At 48.5% G+C, this 19785-nt stretch overlaps 1 protein-coding gene across 2 annotated transcripts in view; it reads right to left on the reverse strand.

Annotated features, from left to right (window-relative positions):
* The window catches only part of CDC25C (cell division cycle 25C), a 109423-nt gene that overhangs the window by 25797 nt on the left and 63841 nt on the right, over positions 1–19785 (reverse strand). Inside the window, exons 6-8 of one of the 2 annotated variants that reach the window (XM_088465543.1) lie at positions 8622–8655; positions 1697–1771; positions 1134–1229 (exon numbers count right to left, since the gene is read on the reverse strand). In XM_088465543.1, the coding sequence (XP_088321669.1) occupies positions 1134–1229; positions 1697–1771; positions 8622–8655 (205 nt within the window). Of the gene's footprint in view, positions 1–1133; positions 1230–1696; positions 1772–8621; positions 8659–19785 lie in introns of both variants that reach the window. The other variant, XM_088465542.1, reaches the window with a different exon arrangement.

A 19785-nucleotide genomic window follows, 5' to 3' on the forward strand; every position in this document is an offset into this window, starting at 1 on the left:
AGCTACATCTTTATGGTGGTGACATACCGGCCCTGTGCTGTACACCAGGAGTTTTTACAGAACCTCTCAGCGCTAGTGTGACAAGAATCCGCCATTTACATTGACCGTTATGTGCAGGTAGAAGAAACAGATGAACACTGGGTTCCTGTGACTGTTAAACAGGGTGCAAAATATTTATATTGTGCGAGGTCATATGGGTAGAAAAACAGAACTTTTCCAGCTAAAAGAAATTGAGTATTATATATGTATTCTCAATCTCTAGCACACTGAATTTCTTTAGGTTAAAAATTCTGCGTACTATAGCATGTATGAAATTCCTTTTATGCTATATCAAAATACTTTTTATTTTGATGTTAAAACCAGTAAAGACATTTGTTTTCTGTTGCGGCATCCAATAGCATTGAAGAGGATGCAACTTTCATTTCTCACATGTGAGCCAAAAAGGTAGTGCAAAAAGTCGCTGTGCAACGTGATGTCAGCGTGAACATGAACAAAGAAATTAACAAGACTAAACTGTAATAAACAATTATCTTTACTGTGTTACACTAATGATAATACAGCAATAAAACGTTTCACTTTATCAAAAAAAATACACCTAACCTAAACCTTAGTCATTGGGATTAGGATGGAAATATTTATAAACAAGGTTCACATGCTATATTGGGAGCCATTGTGATGGGTTTTAGACAGACTGTCTGGCTCTGCTGCTGCGTACACACTACACAATTATCTGCCCTATCTGACAGATACAGCCATGATGGGCCAAGAATTGCATACTGTGTACCGCAGCTTTACTAAAATAATTCATACATAATGTAACAAACTAGTAACCGTGTGATTGCTTATGCTACACTATGGCAAGCCAAAAAGGTGTTCAGCTTAGGCACTATGTACCCAAACAGCCACATATATAGAACTAAATATGCTACGTAACCACATTTCTACAGTGCAAATAAAGGAATTCTCTAATGTGTATATGTCCTCTTCTGTCTGTACTGCCCAATTCTACTTATTAGAAAAAGAAATCAACAACGCAACAAAAGTTTATAAACATTTTAAATATTTAGATCCCAGATGTGGAACTAATTTTAATCTTGTACATTCCTAAAAAGTTTTAATTCCATAACACTCACTTTGGCTCCAAACGTTGGAGAATATTGTATATCAGCCGTTCCCTGGAGAAGCAGCATAGAGCATAGAACACCTGATTTCTTAACATGCCCATTCTCCTAGAGAAAAAGATAGAGAGAGAGAGAGAGAGAAAGGGACAATGGGCGACCGATATAAAATTGCAGGGTGAAGTAAACTGGAAGTAATATCCACACAAGTTTTTTGAAACACTTGTTACGGAACTTGAACATGCCCTTTCATTTTAACATGAGGTGTAGGTAATTATCTATATTATCTATGATGTATAACTTGAGAAAGGATCACACTAGACCAGAAACGTTGCTTCTGTTTATTGCAATCTCCAGGTATGCCGTCCATTCCTTGGAGAAAATTTTATATTATAAAGAACTGTTCGGTTTTGACGGTTCTTTTTTCCAAATTAGCGCAAGTTCTGATTAGTTGGCATTTATCTTATTGGCTATCCTAAACACGTGATAGCCGGAGGCACACAACCAATATTTTACACCAGCTCATTAGTGAGTACAACTTTCAGATGATTCAGGATGGTAAAAAAATAAATACTCACATTCTCCTTATTGCTAGTATTGATGGGACCTCCAGAATATTTCTTAAAACTTGGTGTGCTGCAGAGAAGCCGTGGCTACATATAAAGAGAGGAGATTCAGTCCATTATATCCTAAGAACAAAGGTATGGAAATTGTCTAGACTAGAGAATAGTACACAAAATGTACATGTGACAGATACTGTCCTAAAAGTATTGAAAGATCAAGCACAAGAGATACAACACAGACAACTTAGGCTCCATTTATCAATTAGCAACAATAAAAGATTTTCTTTTGCTGCAATCGAAAAAAGGTCACTGGGGCAGCAGAGCCTCACCTCCTTGCCAACACTGACTGGCAATGGTAACTTAACACTGCCTCCAGCCAGCCTTGGGGTCTTCCTGCACATATGCAAGGAGGCTTGCCATGAAAAATTAATTATAAAAAAAAAAAAAAAAATTGTATTAAAAAAAATATATTATAAAATTAGATCATTGAACTTACTAAAATATTTTTTTCCCAACAAGACATTTTTTTTCTTTACCAACACCCAGCTATCGGCATCTCATGACGGTGGTGGCTGGATATCAGTAAATGAAATAACAGGAGATATGGTAAGAACTTACCTTTGTTATCTCTGTTTCTACGAAGTCCATAAGGTCCACAGGGTTGACCTTGGGGGTTATAGCTGGAACAGGATCCATGGGCACCACACAGTTAAGCTTTTAGCTCCCAGGATGCACTTGGGTCCTCCTCTATACCCGCCCCCGAGCCACAGGCACCTCAGTTGGTAAGCAGCCTAGGCCGGAGGAGAATATGGAACAGAGAGAAGGAAGACTGGAACACACAAGAAACCATACTCACAGCAATAGGAGACGGAAAACCGGTGACCAGCCACACAGCCCATTTGAAGCCAGGTGCGTCAGGGCGGGCGCCCTGTGGACCCTATGGACTTCGTAGAAACAGAGATAACAAAGGTAAGTTCTTACCATATCTCCTGTTTTCTACTTCAGGGTCCATAGGGGGTCCACAGGGTTGACCTTGGGGATGTCCCAAAGCAGTTCAACTAAGGGCGGGGACGCTCCTGTGCTGAAAGGAGCACCCGGCGCCCAAAGGAAGCATCCTGAGAGGCGAAGGTGTCAAACGCATAGAACCTCAAAAACGTTTGAATAGAAGACCAAGTGGCCGCCTTACACAGCTGAACAGCAGAAGCGCCACTTCGAGCAGCCCAAGAGGGACCCACAGAACGAGTGGAATGAGCCTTAACAGAGGCTGGCACAGGTAAACCCTCTTGTGCATAAGCCTCACAAATAACGGAACGAAGCCAACGGGCTAACGTTTGTTTGTTGGCAGGCCAACCCCTCTTGTGAAAACCAAAGAGGATAAACAAGGAATCAGACTTCCTAACCGAAGCCGTCCGGTCTACATAAATTCTAAGCGCCCGGACCACATCTAAGGAAGTCTCACCAGCTGAAAGATCAGGGCACTGAAAAGCTGGCACAACAAGTTCCTGATTAATGTGGAACTTCGAGACCACTTTGGGCAAAAACTCAGGACGAGTGCGGAGCACCGCTCTGTCCTGGTGAAAAATCAGGAAAGGAGGGCGACAGGAAAGCGCCCCCAATTCAGACACCCTCCTGGCCGAAGCAATTGCCAGGAGAAAAACCGTCTTAAATGTCAGCCACTCGAGCTCCACCGCCTCAAGAGGCTCAAACGGAGGACCCTGCAGGACCCGTAGCACCACCGCCAAGTCCCAAGGAGCCACAGGAGGCACAAAGGGAGGCTGGATCCTGAGAACACCCTGGAAAAAGGTGTGAACGTCTGGTAGTATTGCAATCCGCCGTTGAAACCACACGGACAAGGCGGACACATGAACCTTCAGAGATGCAAGGCGTAAGCCGAGATCCAATCCTGACTGAAGAAATTCCAAGATCCTGGAAACTCTGAACACCTGAGGATCATAATGTCTGGACTCACACCACTGAAAGTAAGTGTGCCACACTCTGTGATAAATCCGTGCTGAAGCAGGCTTGCGTGCCCTGAGCATGGTACCAATAACCGAACTGGAGAAGCCCCGAGACCTCAAGACGGCTGTCTCAAGAGCCACGCCGTCAAAGACAGCCGACCCAGATCCGGGTAAAGGCAGGGCCCCTGAGACAACAGGTCCCGACGCTGAGGAAGAAGGTACGGAGCGTCGATGGAGAGGCTCCTGAGATCGGAGTACTAAGGACGTCTGGGCCACGCCGGAGCTACCAGCACGAGCAGGCCGCCGTCCTGCTTGAATTTCCGCATAACCCGAGGAAGCAGGGATAGCGGAGGAAACAGATACGCCAGGTGAAACGTCCATTTCACCGACAGCGCGTCCACCAGACTTGCGCCTGCGTCTTTTGTCCTTGACCCGTAAACGGGCAACTTGTGATTGTGACGGGAGGCCATCAAGTCCAGCTCCAGCAGTCCCCACCTGTCCACGAGTAGCTGAAACACCTCTGGGTGAAGCGACCATTCCCCGGGATGCACGTCGTGACGGCTGAGGAAGTCCGCCTCCCAATTGAGGACTCCGGGGATGAAGACCGCCGAGATCGCCGGAATGTGACCCTCCGCCCAAGTCAGGATACGAGACACCTCCGACATCGCTGCCTGACTGCGAGTTCCGCCTTGGTGGTTGATATACGCCACCGTGGTGGCGTTGTCAGACTGCACCTGTACCGCCCTTCCGTGAAGAGCGGGGCCGGACGACTGCAGGGCCCTGTATACTGCCCGCAGTTCCAGGATGTTGATGGGGAGAAGTGCTTCTTCCGCTGACCAACGACCCTGAAGCGACAAAGAGCCGGTCACTGCCCCCCAACCCCGGAGACTGGCATCCGTCGTGAGCAGGACCCAGTCCGGGATCCAAAATGGGCGCCCCTCGACCAGATGAGCTGTCTGAAGCCACCAAGCCAAAGATTGCCGAACGTCCGGAGACAACACCAGCACCTGAGAGCGGATCCGGTGAGGTAACCCGTTCCATTCTGATAGAATCAGCCCCTGCAGGGGCCGGGAATGGAACTGGGCAAATTCCACCATGTCGAATGTCGACACCATGGACCCCAGAACTCTCATAGCCGAATGGACCGACAGACGGCAACGGCTCAGGCAACTGTGTATCCGCAGCTGTAGGGAGGCGACCTTCTCCGGAGTCAGGAAGATCCTTTGCGGACGCGAATCCAGCAGGGCTCCCAAATGAACCATCTGCTGTGATGGAATCAGGGAGGACTTTTTCCAATTTATCAACCACCCGTGTGCTTGCAGGCAAGCGATCGTCAGGTGGAGATGTTGAAGCAGTACCTCCGGGGAGCTCGCCAGCAACAGGAGGTCGTCCAGATACGGCAGCAGCCGTACATTCTGGTTCCGAAGATGTGCGGCCATGACCGCCATAATCTTCGTGAACACCCTTGGTGCCGTGGAGAGACCAAAGGGTAGCGCCCGGAACTGATAGTGGTGTTGAAGGATAGCGAACCTCAGATACCGCTGGGGTGAAAATGCTATCGGAACATGGAGGTAGGCGTCCTGGATGTCCAGGGACACCATGTAATCCCCCGGTTCCATCGCCAGAATGATGGAACGTAACGTTTCCATCCTGAACTTGGGAACTCTGAGGAATTTGTTCAGAGACTTCAAGTTGAGGATAGGGCGATGAGAACCATTGGGTTTCTGCACCAGAAACAGAGACGAATAATACCCCGTCCCTCGTTGTGATAGAGGAACGGGAACAATGACCCCTGCTTTCAGCAAGGACTCTATAGCCTCCTGAACCTGTAACGCCTTGGTCTTGTCCTGAGAAGGACTTGTGCAGAAAAACTGGTGGGGTGGTCTGTGCCGAAAAGACAGGGCGTACCCCTGGGAGACCACTTCTCGAACCCAGGCATCCGTGGTGGTATTGTGCCAGCACTGGGCAAATAGAAGAAGTCGGCCTCCCACTCTGAGGTCCCCCAGAGGGAGGCCCGTCCCATCAGGCCGCAGGTTTATCTTCCTGCTTGGAAGAAGGGCGCCGAGCACTCCAGGCTTGCTTCTTGGGTTTAGAGGCAGTCTTACTCGCAGACTGTCTCGGGAAGGACTGACCTTTCGCCTTACCCTGAACCCGAAAGGAACGAAAGCCGAACTCCGAACCTTAGCAGGCAGTGCCGCCGAAGGGAGGAAGGCCGACTTGGATTTAGCCAGGGTATCCACTATTTTGTCCAAGTCCGGACCAAATAGTAATTCCCCATTGAAAGGTAAGGCCTCCAGACCCTTCTTTGAATCAGAGTCCGCTCTCCAGGACCGCAACCACAAGGATCGGCGGCCAGACACCGCTGCAGCCGATACCCGCGAGGTCAGCAGACTAGCATCTAAAGAAGCTTCACCAATGTAAGAAGCAGCGTCCCTCATTTGTCCCAACAACGCCCGCTGGACATCCGGAGCGTCGTCTGGGAAGGTATCTTCCAATGCATTGGCCCACCCCTCAATGGCCTTGGCCACCCAGGAGATGGCCATGGACAGTCGGGCCACCGCCCCGGAGAGGGAGTAAATAGACTTTAAGCAAGTCTCAACTTTCCTGTCCGTGGGATCCTTCAGCGAGGATATCGACGGTAATGGTAAGGTGGCGCCCCGAGTTAAACGGGTGACATGGGAATCCACCGCCGGTGGAGTTTCCCATTTTTTACAATGTGCCTCAGGGAAGGGGTAATTAGAAGCCAACCGCTTCTGAGGAAGGAATCTCTTACTGGGCGCCTGCCAAGCTACCGCCATATGATCCGTCAACTGATCCGACAGGGGAAACACCGCAGAAGCCACCTTAGTATTTTTGAAACTAGGAAACTTCGACTTAGGAACCGGTGCCTCATCCTCTATAAGAAGAATAGCTCGCACCGCCCTAACTAGTGCTCGCACATTAATGGACGACTTGGTATCCATTTCCTGGACCGAGGCGTCCGAGTCAGTGTCATCAGGGACCTCCCCATCATCTGAGGAACCCTCTGAGTCCGATACCTGAGCAGCCCGTGTCATGAGTGGGCGTTTTGAAATCCTAGAAGGCATGTCAGTCTGCAACATTGACTGAAAAGCCGAGGAAGCGCCGCCAAATTTTGCACGGAGTTGGAGAGCACATCCACCCATGGTGGAGGAGTCGCCATAGGGGCCTGAAAAGGTACCACAGGCTGCTGCGGCACAGGGGAAGCCTGTATATACATAGGCAACCCTGCATAGGGACCTACTGATTGAGACCCAGGAGGACTCCGCAATAACTGCGGGACACCCGGGGAATGGGGGATGGTCGGCTGGGGCACCGCCCTAGTAGGGAGAGCAGTCGGGACCGACAGACGGTCCGCAATAGACACCAGCACTTGAGAAAACATCGCCCACGGTGGTTCCTGCGCCAGAGAAGGTCTGGATGGGCCAGGAGCCACCTGGCATCGACTACACAGGCCATCCTGTGACAAATCCTCCCTATCTACTCCTGCAGAACAGCGTCCGCAGGAGGCCAACACCGGAGCCACTGAGCGCTCAACCTCCTCGTCTGACATGACAGAATATATTATATATCTGGCACCAGGGTAGAAGTAAAACGCACTCACCGGTGTGCTGAACAACAGCCCACAATATGGCACTGAGTAGCACACAACTGTATGTGACGGACCTCACAAATACGTGATCTATATAAGTGAGGTCAGTAGAAACGCCCCTCCCCCACACACCTGTAGGGCTTGTAGGAGAAGTAAAGGGATAGGTATAAGCTGACAGTAAGTAGAAAATAAGCACAGACGGCAGCACTAGCAATAGTCACATACCATGCAGGAAGATATACTCACTGCACCTTTACACTACCATCAACCTGCCCAGATTCAGTGTCTGGGAGGGCTATAGTGCTGTGTACGCTGTCCTTAATCAGGGGAGAGGTACACAGGGGGACCGGTCCGCGTGCTCCCTGAGATCTGCGCTGCCACTGGGAAAATGGCCGCTGGAGACCTCAGAGGAGGAGTGGCCGTGTAACTGCAGCTCAGCGACGCCAGACTGCGTGCTGAAAGGCGCGCTGAGCTGAGGGGAGGAGCCGCTGACAGGGAAGGCTTCCTCCCCTGGCTGGCCATAACCCCAGGGATGCTGGCTTCCCGCTTGCCCCTTTATCCCTGGTGGTCTAGTGGTCCCACGGGTTATGGGAGGGGCCCGCCGCCACTGCCAGCAGCCTCCGGTCTGTCCCCAGGACCGGAGGCTAAAGGACTGCATTTAAGGCATTCCGCGCGCCGCCGCTAGCCAGCGACGCGCGGCTTACCTAAATCCCCGGCGACTCCGGCAGCAGTCCTGGGAGGTAGACAGAGTCCGGCTAGTACGGACTCTGCCCTCCCGCCGCGATCCCCAGATCAGTACTGGCGTCGCGGCGCCAGTCGGGGATCAGAGCGGCAGCGTGGGCGTCTGTACAGACAGCCCTTCGCTGCCGTCTGTAGTAAAAAGATTAAAATAAATAAAATCTAACTTAAAATAAAAAGCTTCTGGGGGCTGCTCCTGCAGCCCCCCTGCGCGGTGACCGACTCCGGCCGGGCACCAGCTTACACTGAGGTGCTTGTGGCTCGGGGGCGGGGTATAGAGGAGGACCCAAGTGCATCCTGGGAGCTAAAAGCTTAACTGTGTGGTGCCCATGGATCCTGTTCCAGCTATAACCCCCAAGGTCAACCCTGTGGACCCCCTATGGACCCTGAAGTAGAAAATGCCATATTAATTTTTTTCTCCAAAAGATAAAATGGTTACTCCAGGCAATAGGACTTGAAAAGTTCTCTCAAATAGGTCCCCTAGTCTAATTTAAGAAACATACATTGAAGAGGAAAAGAGCTATACTAGTTTTATCACATGTCCCAAACTGATTATGTAGTAAGAAAACACTGCAACATCTTTCATAGTATACAACATATTACAAATATTACAGTAAATAAAAGGCAAACTCACCAGTGCAGGATTTAGCTTTTCTTTAGGACACTTTCTGCTATAGAAAAGAAAACAGAACTGTATAATCAAAAAAGTCACCCCCTAAGTTCATGTACCATACAAACGAGCAGTTACTTTTGGCCAAACTGAATATTAACAGTTATAGGCATCTTAGCCAAGATGAGTGATTGTAGGATTGGTAGGTTTTATACACCTTACCAATAACAGTCATGTAATCTTTTTTTATTGATAAACTGCACAATTGTTGAATGAGAAAATTAAAAAAAAAAAAATAATATATATATCATATATATATATACATACATACATACACACAAAGAAATGTCCTTATTTTTGAAAGAAAAGCACTGTTTTTTCAATGAAGATAACATTAATCAGAAAAAGACTATACATTGTTAATGTGGTAAATGGCTATACTAGCTGCAAACATCTGTTTTTCAAATGAATATCTACTTACAGTAGGTGTATAGAGGCCCATTTCCAGCAACCATCACTCTAGTGTTCTAATGGTACATTGTGTTTGCTAAGCGCGTTAGAAGACTAATGGATGATTAGAAAACCCTTGTGCAATTATGTTAGCACAGCTGAAAACAGGTTTGCTCATTAGAGAAGCTATAAAACTGGCCTTCCTTTGAGCTATTTGAGTATTTGGAGCATCACATTTTGTGGGTTCGATTTTACTCTCCAAATGGCTAGAAAAAGAGAACTTTCATTTGAAACTCGACAGTCTATTCTTGTTCTTAGAAATGAAGGCTATTCCATGCAAGAAACTGCCTAGAAACTGAACATTTCCTACAATTGTGTGTACTACTCCCTTCAGAGAACAGCACAAACAGGCTCTAACCAGAGTAGAAAGAGAAGTGGGAGGCTCCGATGCACAACTGTGCAAGAAGACAAGTACATTAGAGTCTCTAGTTTGAGAAATAGATGCCTCAAGTCCTCAACTGGCAGCTTCATTAAATGGTACCCACAAAAAGCCAGTGTCAACATCTACAGTGAGGCGACTCCGGGATGCTGGCCTTCTAGGCAGAGTGGCAAAGAAAAAGCCATATCTGAGACTGGCCAATAAAAGGAAAAGATTAATATGGGCAAAAGAACACAGACATTGGACAAAGGAAGATTGGAAAAAAGTGTTATAGAAAGACAAATTGATCTTGGATCACACAGTAGAACATTTGTGAGATGCAGAACAAGTGAAAAGATGCTGGAAGAGTGCCTGACGCCATCTGTCAAGCATGGTGGAGGTAATGTGATGGTCTGGGGCTGCTTTGGTGCTGGTAAAGTGGGAGATTTGTACAAGGTAAAAGGGATTTTGAATAAGGAAGGCTATCACTGCATTTTGCAACGCCATGCCATACCCTGTAGACAGCGCTTGATTGGTGCCAATTTCTACCTCCAACAGGACAATGACCCAAAGCACTTCTTCAAATTATACAAGAATTATTTAGGGAAGAAGCAGGCAGCTGGTATTCTGTCTGTAATAGAGTGGCCAGCACAGTCACCAGATCTCAACCCCATTGAGCTGTTGCGGGAGCAGCTTGACCGTATGGTACGCAAGAAGTGCCCATCAAGCCAATCCAACTTGTGGGAGGTGCTTCAGGAAGCGTGGGGTGAAATTTCTTCAGATTACCTTAACAAATTAACAGCTAGAATGCCAAAAGGTCTGCAATGCTGTAATTGCTGCAAAAGGAGCATTCTTTGACGAAAGCAAAGTTTGAAGGACAAAATTATTATTTCAAATAAAAATCATTATTTCTAACCTTGCCAATGTCTTGACTATATGTTCTGTTCATTTTGCAACAAATTTGATAAATAAGTCAGTTTTTATGTAAAACACGAAATTGTCTGGGTGACCCCAAACTTTTGAACGGTTGTGTGTGAGAGATATAGATATATACATTGCACTCACACCATCTTTAATCAGTCAACGTGGGGGTGCCTCTAGGATTCTTGAAATCCACAGAGATTGTCACAATACATGTAGACAAGGGCACTCTCCAAAGATACAGTATAGATAACTCTTTATACAGGCTTTAAGCAGCATACAACTTGACGACTGTTTTTTATATTGATGATGGCTACTTAAAGCCTGAAAAAAAAGAGTTCTCTATACTGTATCTTTGGAGAGTGCCCTTGTCAACATGTATTGTGACAATATATACACACACACACACACACACACATATATATATATATATATATATATATATACATACATACACACATATATATATATATATATATATATATATAAAAATATAAAAGAGAGAGAGAGAAAGAGATCGAGAGATCCGCTAGGCTGTTTTAGCGGGGCGCGGCTTCACCCGTGGGTCGCAGTGTCCCGCAGGTGGACAAATGTGCGGCGACCAGGTCATCTATTCTCCCTGTCTACAGCGCTTGGGGGCTGCCCGGCGTGTCCGTGAGTGCTGGAACCCCCCCCCAAAAGTAACGTAAAGGGGAGGTGTCTTGTAGACACGCCCCTTTCCAATGACCATGCCCCTTTTCGGACACGCGCGCACTAAGGTGCCCTCTCTAGCTCCGGCGCCCTGCCTGCCGCTGGAGCTAGAGTGAAATATATATATATAAAAATCAACCAAAAGGCAAAATGATGGGGAACCACTACAACCCAAGAACAAGCAATGCCTTATTTTTACCGCTAATTTTGACAAAAGTGCTTGCAGTACATCTAAAGCTTTGAAAGATCGTTGGCACATCCTTACCTCCGACAACACGCTTTAGTTTAAAAATTACGATCCTCCTATGATGGCCTATAAACGTGGACCCAACCTTAAGCAACTACTAATGAGACCCACATTATATCAGAGAGAAGTTAAAACTATACCTGAACTTATGAAACAGAAACCTGGCTGTTACTCTTGTGGGAGTTGTATTGCATGTGCGTCAATGCCAACTGGACCGATGTTCCCACATCCCCATACGGGAAGGAAGACCAACATCAAATATAAACTACATTGCATGATGGACTTTGTAATCTACTATCTTACCTGTCTTTGTGGATTGTATTATGTGGGTCTTACTTCAAGAAAGTTTAGGGACAGGATGGCCAATCATAGGGCCTCCATCCGTTCTGCTTTATCTACTGGACATTCGGACAAACCGGTCGCCAGACATTTCTTGTTACAAGGTCAAGTGGAGAGTCTTAAATGCAGGATAATCGACTGGATACCTCCACTGACACTTGGGGGTGATAGGACTTCAGCTCTAAAGAAACGTGAAAGCTTTTGGATCTATACGTTGGGTACAGTAGCCCCACGAGGACTTAATGAAAACAACCCTCTGAATGTGTTCCTTTAAACTGAGATTCTCATTTGGTGATGGTTTGCACCCTGTGATTAGTATGAACCCCAGGGTCACCTAGTTTGGTACTTATGGTGATGGGTAGAATGTTTTGTTTGTTTTTTCTGTCAGGAGGTATGGATAGTTATGAAGTTATCCCTTGCATGTGTCTAGTCATCTCATCACCAGGACCACTGGCATGTCCTCTTTTCTTCTTCTTTCTTTGTTTGGGTGAGCTATTTGGGCCGTTTTGTCTTGGGGGGTCTTTGGATATATCAGTCATTAAATAATGAATTCATTCTGTTAACACATTGTAAAATCTATACATCTGATGACAAGGTGTTATATTATTCTACCACCACGACTATATCTGTGCGCACTATTACTCTCTTTCAATTATATATGATGTGTATGTGATGATGTATGAGAGTGCACTGATGTGTACACAGGGGCATGCATACACCTACGTGTGTGTGTGTGAGATATATTATATAATAGCGGGGGTGGCGTCCACTCAAAGCGGCTTGTACAAATACACTTCGGTCTCTTACAACATCAACGTTTCATGAAAAGTTGATTTTATAAGAGATTGAAGTGTATGTGTACAAGCCGCTTTGAATGCTGCCACCCCTGCTATCACCTATATGATATCCTGATGCCAACTAGCCAGGCATGTGGAGGGCACCAGCGTAATATACTTTATGGACAGTGTGAGTGCCAGCACCTTTGGTGATATATATATATATATATATATATATATATATATATATATATATACACACACACACAATTTTTTAATTTTTTTTCTTTCTTATCATTTGGAATATGTTGCCTATAGAGTTTATATGTTCTTTCTTGCATCTACAGTGCCAGGCTGAATCTACCATTGTGTCTATTCAGGCTCTAACAAACACTGTACAACAAATTAATACTTTTAATTTGTTTCCTTTCTAAAAAATAGTCATACATTACTAATTTGAGGTCAAGAAAAACTAAAATGATTTCAGAATGTTTTACTAGCTCTATTTTTGGAGCTACACTACCTGCACTATACTGTATGTACATTATAGTAATATAGTCATAGTGAAAAGCTATTTTAAAATAATCTGATATTTTCTTGACAGAAAATAAATAACAGTTGTTTTAATTCAATCAATCACAAATAAGAACACAAAACGAAACAAACATACAGCATAAGAAACAAACATACAGCATACGAAAGTACTATCTAATATAGTGGCCTATTCATGGGGGTGCTTTCTCTTTGCTTGTCGCTTGTGCTCCTCTTCTGGGGCATCTCTTGTCACTGTCCAACAGTAGTGATTCACCTACCCTGATAACTTTGTTCCATGCACAGAAACAGACAAATCTCAGGTGCACAACTCCAAATTATTAATAATATATATAAATGCAATAAAATTTTGCAATCAATAGAGGTTTTTAGCATAATCATGGCCAAGGTTATGGGCCTACCCACCATATCCAGATAACCTCTTTCCGGTAGGTCCCTAACATACTAGGGTTCAAATCCAGAGCGCAGGACCCCCCAAAACTGGCCCAGCCAAGCCGCCCCAGGGCATCACCATAGTAAGAAAAGTGCAGTGTAAAGAGATAGTTAGGAGCAGCTGCATATAAAGAATGAAAAGAAAAAAGTTTGAATGCTCAAATGGGTTTGAATGCTCAAATAGGTCTTTCGTGGCCACGACAATGTACCATCATTTTGACAGGCTGCTATTAAAAAAAGAAATAAACTATCGGAAGCAGACCCTTTCAGACAAACTCCGGCTTTAACCCGGCTCGGAACTCTGGACACTTAACACGGGTTGTAGCCGGGGTTTCGGTACTTACCCCCTTTCACATCTGGGTGATGACCCAGGTTATTCCTGGGGAGTCACCTTTCACACCAGACCCGTGTCTTCCATCTAACAGTGGACGCTTGGAGAGGTCATCCACTGTTAGATGGAAGACACGGTGCCCGCCAATCAAGTATATTTAGGCATGACCCGGGTCATCAAGACCCAGTTTATGCTTTTCAGACATAAGCCGGGACACTGACCCGGGTTTGCTAGTCCCGGGTAGTTTCTGTTCAGACATAGCCAAGATTCAGGTCAATGCGTGTGTGCAGGAAAAAAAATTATATGATAAGAACTTACCTTTGTTATCTCTATTTCTACATCAGGGTCCATAGGGTTCCACAGGATACCTTGGGGTATAGGTGATGAAGTCCGGCATCGGGCACCATAGAGTTAAGTTTTCAGCCTCCAAGGATTCACTAGGGTCCCCCTCCTATACCCCGCACCAAGGCATCTCAGTTACGTACTAAGCCATAGGCCGGAGTAGGAGGAGAAGGAAGAGAGAGAAAAAAGATCTGGACACATACAAGAATCACATTCTCACCAGAGGAAGACTGAAAAACCGGTTACCAGAGTAAAGCCCATCTGCAGCACAGGTGCAACAGGGTGGGAGTCCTGTGGAACCCTATGGACTTCGTAGAAATAGAGATAACAAAGGTAAGTTCTTACCATATGTTATATTTTCTACATCAGGGTCCACAGGGTATCCACAGGATACCTTGGGGATGTCCCAAAGCAGTATCCTTTAAGGGTGGGGACGCTCCGTGCTGAAAGGAGAATCCGCAGCCCGAAGGAAGCATCCTAAGAGGCAAAGGTGTCAAACGCATAATACCTCACAAAAGTATGGACAGAGGACCACGTGGCAGCCTTGCAGATCTGGACTGCAGAGGCACCACGTCGAGCTGCCCACGAAGGACCCACAGACCTAGTGGAATGAGCCATACGAATCCAGCCTGCCAAAGTCTGCTTTGAAGCAGGCCAACCCTTTTTACGGAAGCCATAGAGGACAAAAAAGGCATCCGACTTCCTAAACGAAGTGCGGTCAACATAAATCCTTAAGGCCCGCACAACATCCAAAGTGGCCTCACCCACGGAAAGGTCAGGTGAGTTAAAAGCCGGCACAACGATTTTCCTTGTTGATGTGGAAACTCAAAACAACTTTGGGAAAGAAACCAGGACGAGTGCGCAGCACCGCCCTGTTCCCATGAAAAATCAGAAAAGGGGGTCTACAAGAGAGCCCCTAAGTCAGAAACACGTCTGGCCGAAGCAATGCCAGCAGGAAAATAGATTTAGCTGTCAGCCATTTAAAGGCCACTGAGCCCAGTGGTTCAAACGGCAGTCCCTGGAGAGCCCTCAGGACCACAGCTAAATCCCAAGGCGCCACAGGTGGAACAAAAGGTGGCTGAATTCAGAGAACACCTTGCATAAAGGTGCGCACATCAGGGATTGCAGCAATCCTACGATGGAACCAGACGGACAGGGCAGACACCTGTACCTTCAGAGAAGCAAGGCGAAGCCCATGGTCTAGTCCCGCCTGTAGAAAAGCCAACACTCTAGACAGACTGAACTCCCGAGGTGCATAACCTCTTGGCCGACACCACTGGAAGAACGTATGCCACACATGATGGTATATTCTTGCAGAAGGCGGCTTCCGAGCTCTTAGCATAGTCCGTACTACAGAGCTGGAAAACCGCCTGGACCTTAACATGGCCGTCTCAACAGCCACGCCGTCAAAGACAGCCGAGTCAGGTCCAGGTGAAGACAAGGACCCTGTGACAGAAGGTCCTGTCGTAGCGGCAACCGCAGAGGACTGTCCACAGACAGATCCTGAAGGTCTGAGAACCAGTGCCGCCTGGGCCATGCGGGAGCTATCAACAGGAGCGTCCCACCTTCCTGTTTGAATTTCCGGATTACCCGTGGAAGAAGGGAAAACGGAGGAAAGAGATAAGCAAACCGGAAAGTCCACTGGACGGACAGAGCATCCACCAGAGACGCCTTTTCATCTCTTGTGCGAGACCCGTACACCGGCAACTTGTTGTTGTGCCGTGACGCCATGAGGTCGATCTCTGGAAGACCCCACCTGTCCACCAGAAGTTGAAAGACGTCCTGGTGCAAAGACCATTCCCCCAGATGAACGTCCTGGCGACTGAGAAAGTCCGGCTCCCAGTTGAGAACTCCCGGGATGAATACTGCTGATATGGCCGGGAGATTGCGCTCCGCCCAGACCAGGATGCAGGACACCTCTACGAGTGCCACCCGACTTCGGGTTCCCTCCTTGCCGATTTATGTAGGCCACGGTGATGGCGTTGTCCGACTGGACCTGCACGGGGTGACCTTGGAGAACCCGCTGTGCCTGCTGGAGAGCATTGAAAACGGCGCGGAGTTCCAAGATGTTTATCGGAAGCTCCTTTTCCGCCTGAGTCCATCTGCCCTGGAACAAGTGTGGACCCGTGACCGCTCCCCAGCCCCGAAGACTGGCGTCCGTTGTCAACAGGAGCCAATTCGCCACCCAGAATGGACGACCCTTGTTGAGATGGGTCATCTGCAACCACCAGGCTAGGGACAGCGAACCTCCGGAGTGAGCACCATTGTCTGGGACCTTAGACTCTGAGGCAGTCCATTCCATTTAGACAGGATCAATTGCTGCAGAGGTCTGGAGTGAAACTGGGCATATTCCACCATGTCGAATACTGACACCATGGAGCCCAGTAACCTCATCGCCGAACTGCGCACCCTCAACTGTAAGGCAGAGATCTTTTCCCCGTCACAAAGATCCTTTGCTGTCCGGAGTCCAATAAGGCTCCGAGGTGCAGAATCCGCTGAGACGGGATCAAGGTGGACTTCTGCCAGTTTATTAACCAGCCGTGCCGATGCAGTACCACAATCGTCAGGTCCAAGTGGCGTAGAAGGAGCTCTGGAGATCCTGCTACCAACAGAAGGTCGTCCAGGAACGGCAACATGCGGACTCCCTGCAGCCGCAGGGAAGCCGCCATGACCGCCATAACCTTGGTGAACACACGTGGAGCTGTCGCCAGCCCAAAAGGTAACGCCCGGAACTGGAAGTGATCGTTGCGGTTTGCAAACCTGAGGAACTGTTGATGGCATAAAAGAATAGGGACATGCAGGTAAGCGTCCTGTATGTCCAACGACACCATGTAATCCCCAGGTTCCAGCGCCAGAATGATGGACCGTAGGGTCTCCATCCGAAACCTCGGCACCCGCAAGGACTTGCTGAGTGCTTTGAGGTTGAGGATCGGACGATACGACCCATTGGGTTTCTGCACCAAAAATAGATTGGAATAGAAACCCTGGCCCCTCTGGGAGAATGGAACAGGCACTATAACTCCAGCCTGGAGCATAGTGTGCAAAACCTTCAGCAGTTCCAAGGCTTTGTTCCGGTCTGATGGAAGACCCGTGGTGAAGAATCGGGACGGGGGCCTGTGCCGGAAGGAGAGGGCATACCCGTGAGAAACCACCTCGTGAACCCAAGTGTCTGTCGTGGGAAACCGACCAACACTGGGCGAACTGCAGCAGGCAGCCTCCCACTTTGGGATCCCCCAAAGGAAGGCCCGGACCATCAGGCCGCAGGCTTGTCATCTGGCTTAGGGGCCGGACGTCTGGTACTCCAGGCCTGTTTCCGTGGCTTGGCCGATTTTTGGGGGCCAGCCTGTCGGGGAAAAGACTGTGCCTTAGGCCTACCCTGGGCCCTGTAAGGCCGAAAGGACGACGTACCTGAACTGGAAGGAACCGCAAGAGACGGGAGACATGCAGATTTGGCTGCCGCCAGCGTGGCTACAATTTTGTCCAGATCCGGACCAAATAGGACTTCTCCATTAAAAGGCAAAGCTACCAAGCCCTTCTTGGAATCAGCATCCGCCTTCCAAGATCGCAACCATAAGGTGCGAGGAGCAGCTACAGCTGCCGAAGAAATCCTAGAAGTCAGGGTACTGATATCCAAGGCTGCTTCATTGATATAAGTGGCCGAATCTCGGAGATTGCCTATCAACTCGGTCTGTTCAGCCGAACAGACGGAATCCAAAGACGCCTCCAAACTATCAGCCCAGCGCTCCATAGCTCTGGCTACCCAACAAATGGCCATAGCTGGCTGCCCCCCCCCCACCCCCCACAAGGGAATAAACAGACTTTAGGCAGATCTCCACCTTACGGTCCGTAGCATCCTTCAAGGAGGACATGAGCAATGTGGCACTTCGGACTAGGCGTGTCACATGAGAATCCACCTGTGGAGGGGATTCCCACTTAGAAAAATAATTGTCCGCAAACGGATAAGCCACCGCCAAGCGTCTCTGAGGCTGATACCGTTTGCCAGGGTGTTTCCACGCCTCCTCTAAATGGTCTACTAACTGACCCGAAAGAGGAAACACTGTGGCGTCACCCTTAATATCCTTAAAAAAGGCATATTTTGACTTGGACACCGGAGGATCTTCATCCTCAATCACTAAAGCCGTGCGGATTGCCCGAATAAGTCCAGGAATATAAACCTCGGACTTAGCGTCCGACTCTTTAGAACGGAGAGGTTCTTGGTCATAAAGATCCAGAATCTTCCCATCATCGGTCGTCACGTCGTCATCCTCTTAAGGAGCGGACAGACGCCACCGACCGCAACACAGACTCCCCTTGTAACACGTCCGACAAATGCTGTACAGAACTTGTTAGTGAATTAACCCATGCAGGCTCCTGAGAGACCTGAGGAGGGGAAATAGGGAGATTGTGGGGTACCATCAATTGTCTTGGGAAACCCTGCATGGGTGACGACACACCACTGACTGCTGGGACAATCCCATCTGTGGGAACGCAGGCTGCGGAGCTAACTGGCCCACGAGGGTTGTAAGCGCTTTGGCGAAACAAGCCCAGGGCGGCTCCTGTACCGGAGCCGTGACAGTAATTGGCCTCGCCAATATATAACACTGTCGACATAGCCCCTCCGCTGTTGGTACCTTGCATGTAGTACAAATAGGCTGGAGAGGAAAGTCACTCTCAGACATGATGGTAAGTATGTGACCCCTCTCACTGATACGCGATAGTATAGTGGGAGAACCACCCTGCAATCACCGCACCGCAAGGGCTTTAGCAGAAGAAGAGCAGGGACAGTGAAATGGCTGACAGTAGAAAGTGAAAGTACAGGCAGCAGACGCTAGCAGAAGTCACATACAATGCAAAGAAATCAATTCCTGCACTATCAGCGCTGATCCTCAACTACGCAGAGACAGAGCTTGGTAGGACACAGCGCTGCATACACCGACCTGTAACCAACGGAGGAGAGGTATGCCGGGGGACCCAGACCTCGATGCCACCGATCATCAGCGTCCAGCAGCACTCACCATGCTTCCAACAAAAGATGGCCACCGAGGAGCAGAGAGGAGGCCGGCCTGGGGGAGCGCTGCCACAGGGCCAGTCAGCAGATGCAGAGAGGGCTGTGTGCAGCGGGGGAGGCGCCGGCTGTGTACAGGGAAGGCGCGCTCCCCTGGCATGCAATTAACCCCAGGGACGCCGCTGCGCTACCGGTCAGCCGTGGTCCGCTGTCCCAGGGGGGGTAGTGGAAGCGCAGGTTAGTTACCTGGCTCCACGCTGCAGCCAGTCCCCAGGGAGCCCCCTGCCTGGGGACTCTGGACCATGTACTCAGCAGGGACCCACCGTGGGACCCCGCTGCTTACCTGCTGCCCCCTTGAATCCGGCCATGGTCCCAAACATCTGGGGTCACCGCTAGCTGTGACCCAGATGCTTGCCAGCATCCCCGGATCAGTACCGGCGTTCTGGTACCGGCGGGGGTGTAGGGAAGACAGCATGGACGTCAGCCTTGACTGTCCATGCTGTACTTCCAGATGAGCAGCCACAGCTGCTTGCGAAGAAACTTCAGGGGCTAACCTTAGCCCCCCTCTAAACAGGTGCATCCGACTCCGAGCCGGGCACCAACGAAACGGAATGCCTTGTCTCGGGGGCGGGGTATAGGAGGGGGACCCTAGTGCATCCTGGGAGGCTGAAAACTTTAACTCTAT

Source organism: Taudactylus pleione, unplaced genomic scaffold, assembly GCF_031769625.1.
Source record: "Taudactylus pleione unplaced genomic scaffold, aTauple2 ptg001990l, whole genome shotgun sequence".
NCBI classification, from domain to species: Eukaryota; Metazoa; Chordata; class Amphibia; order Anura; family Myobatrachidae; genus Taudactylus; species Taudactylus pleione.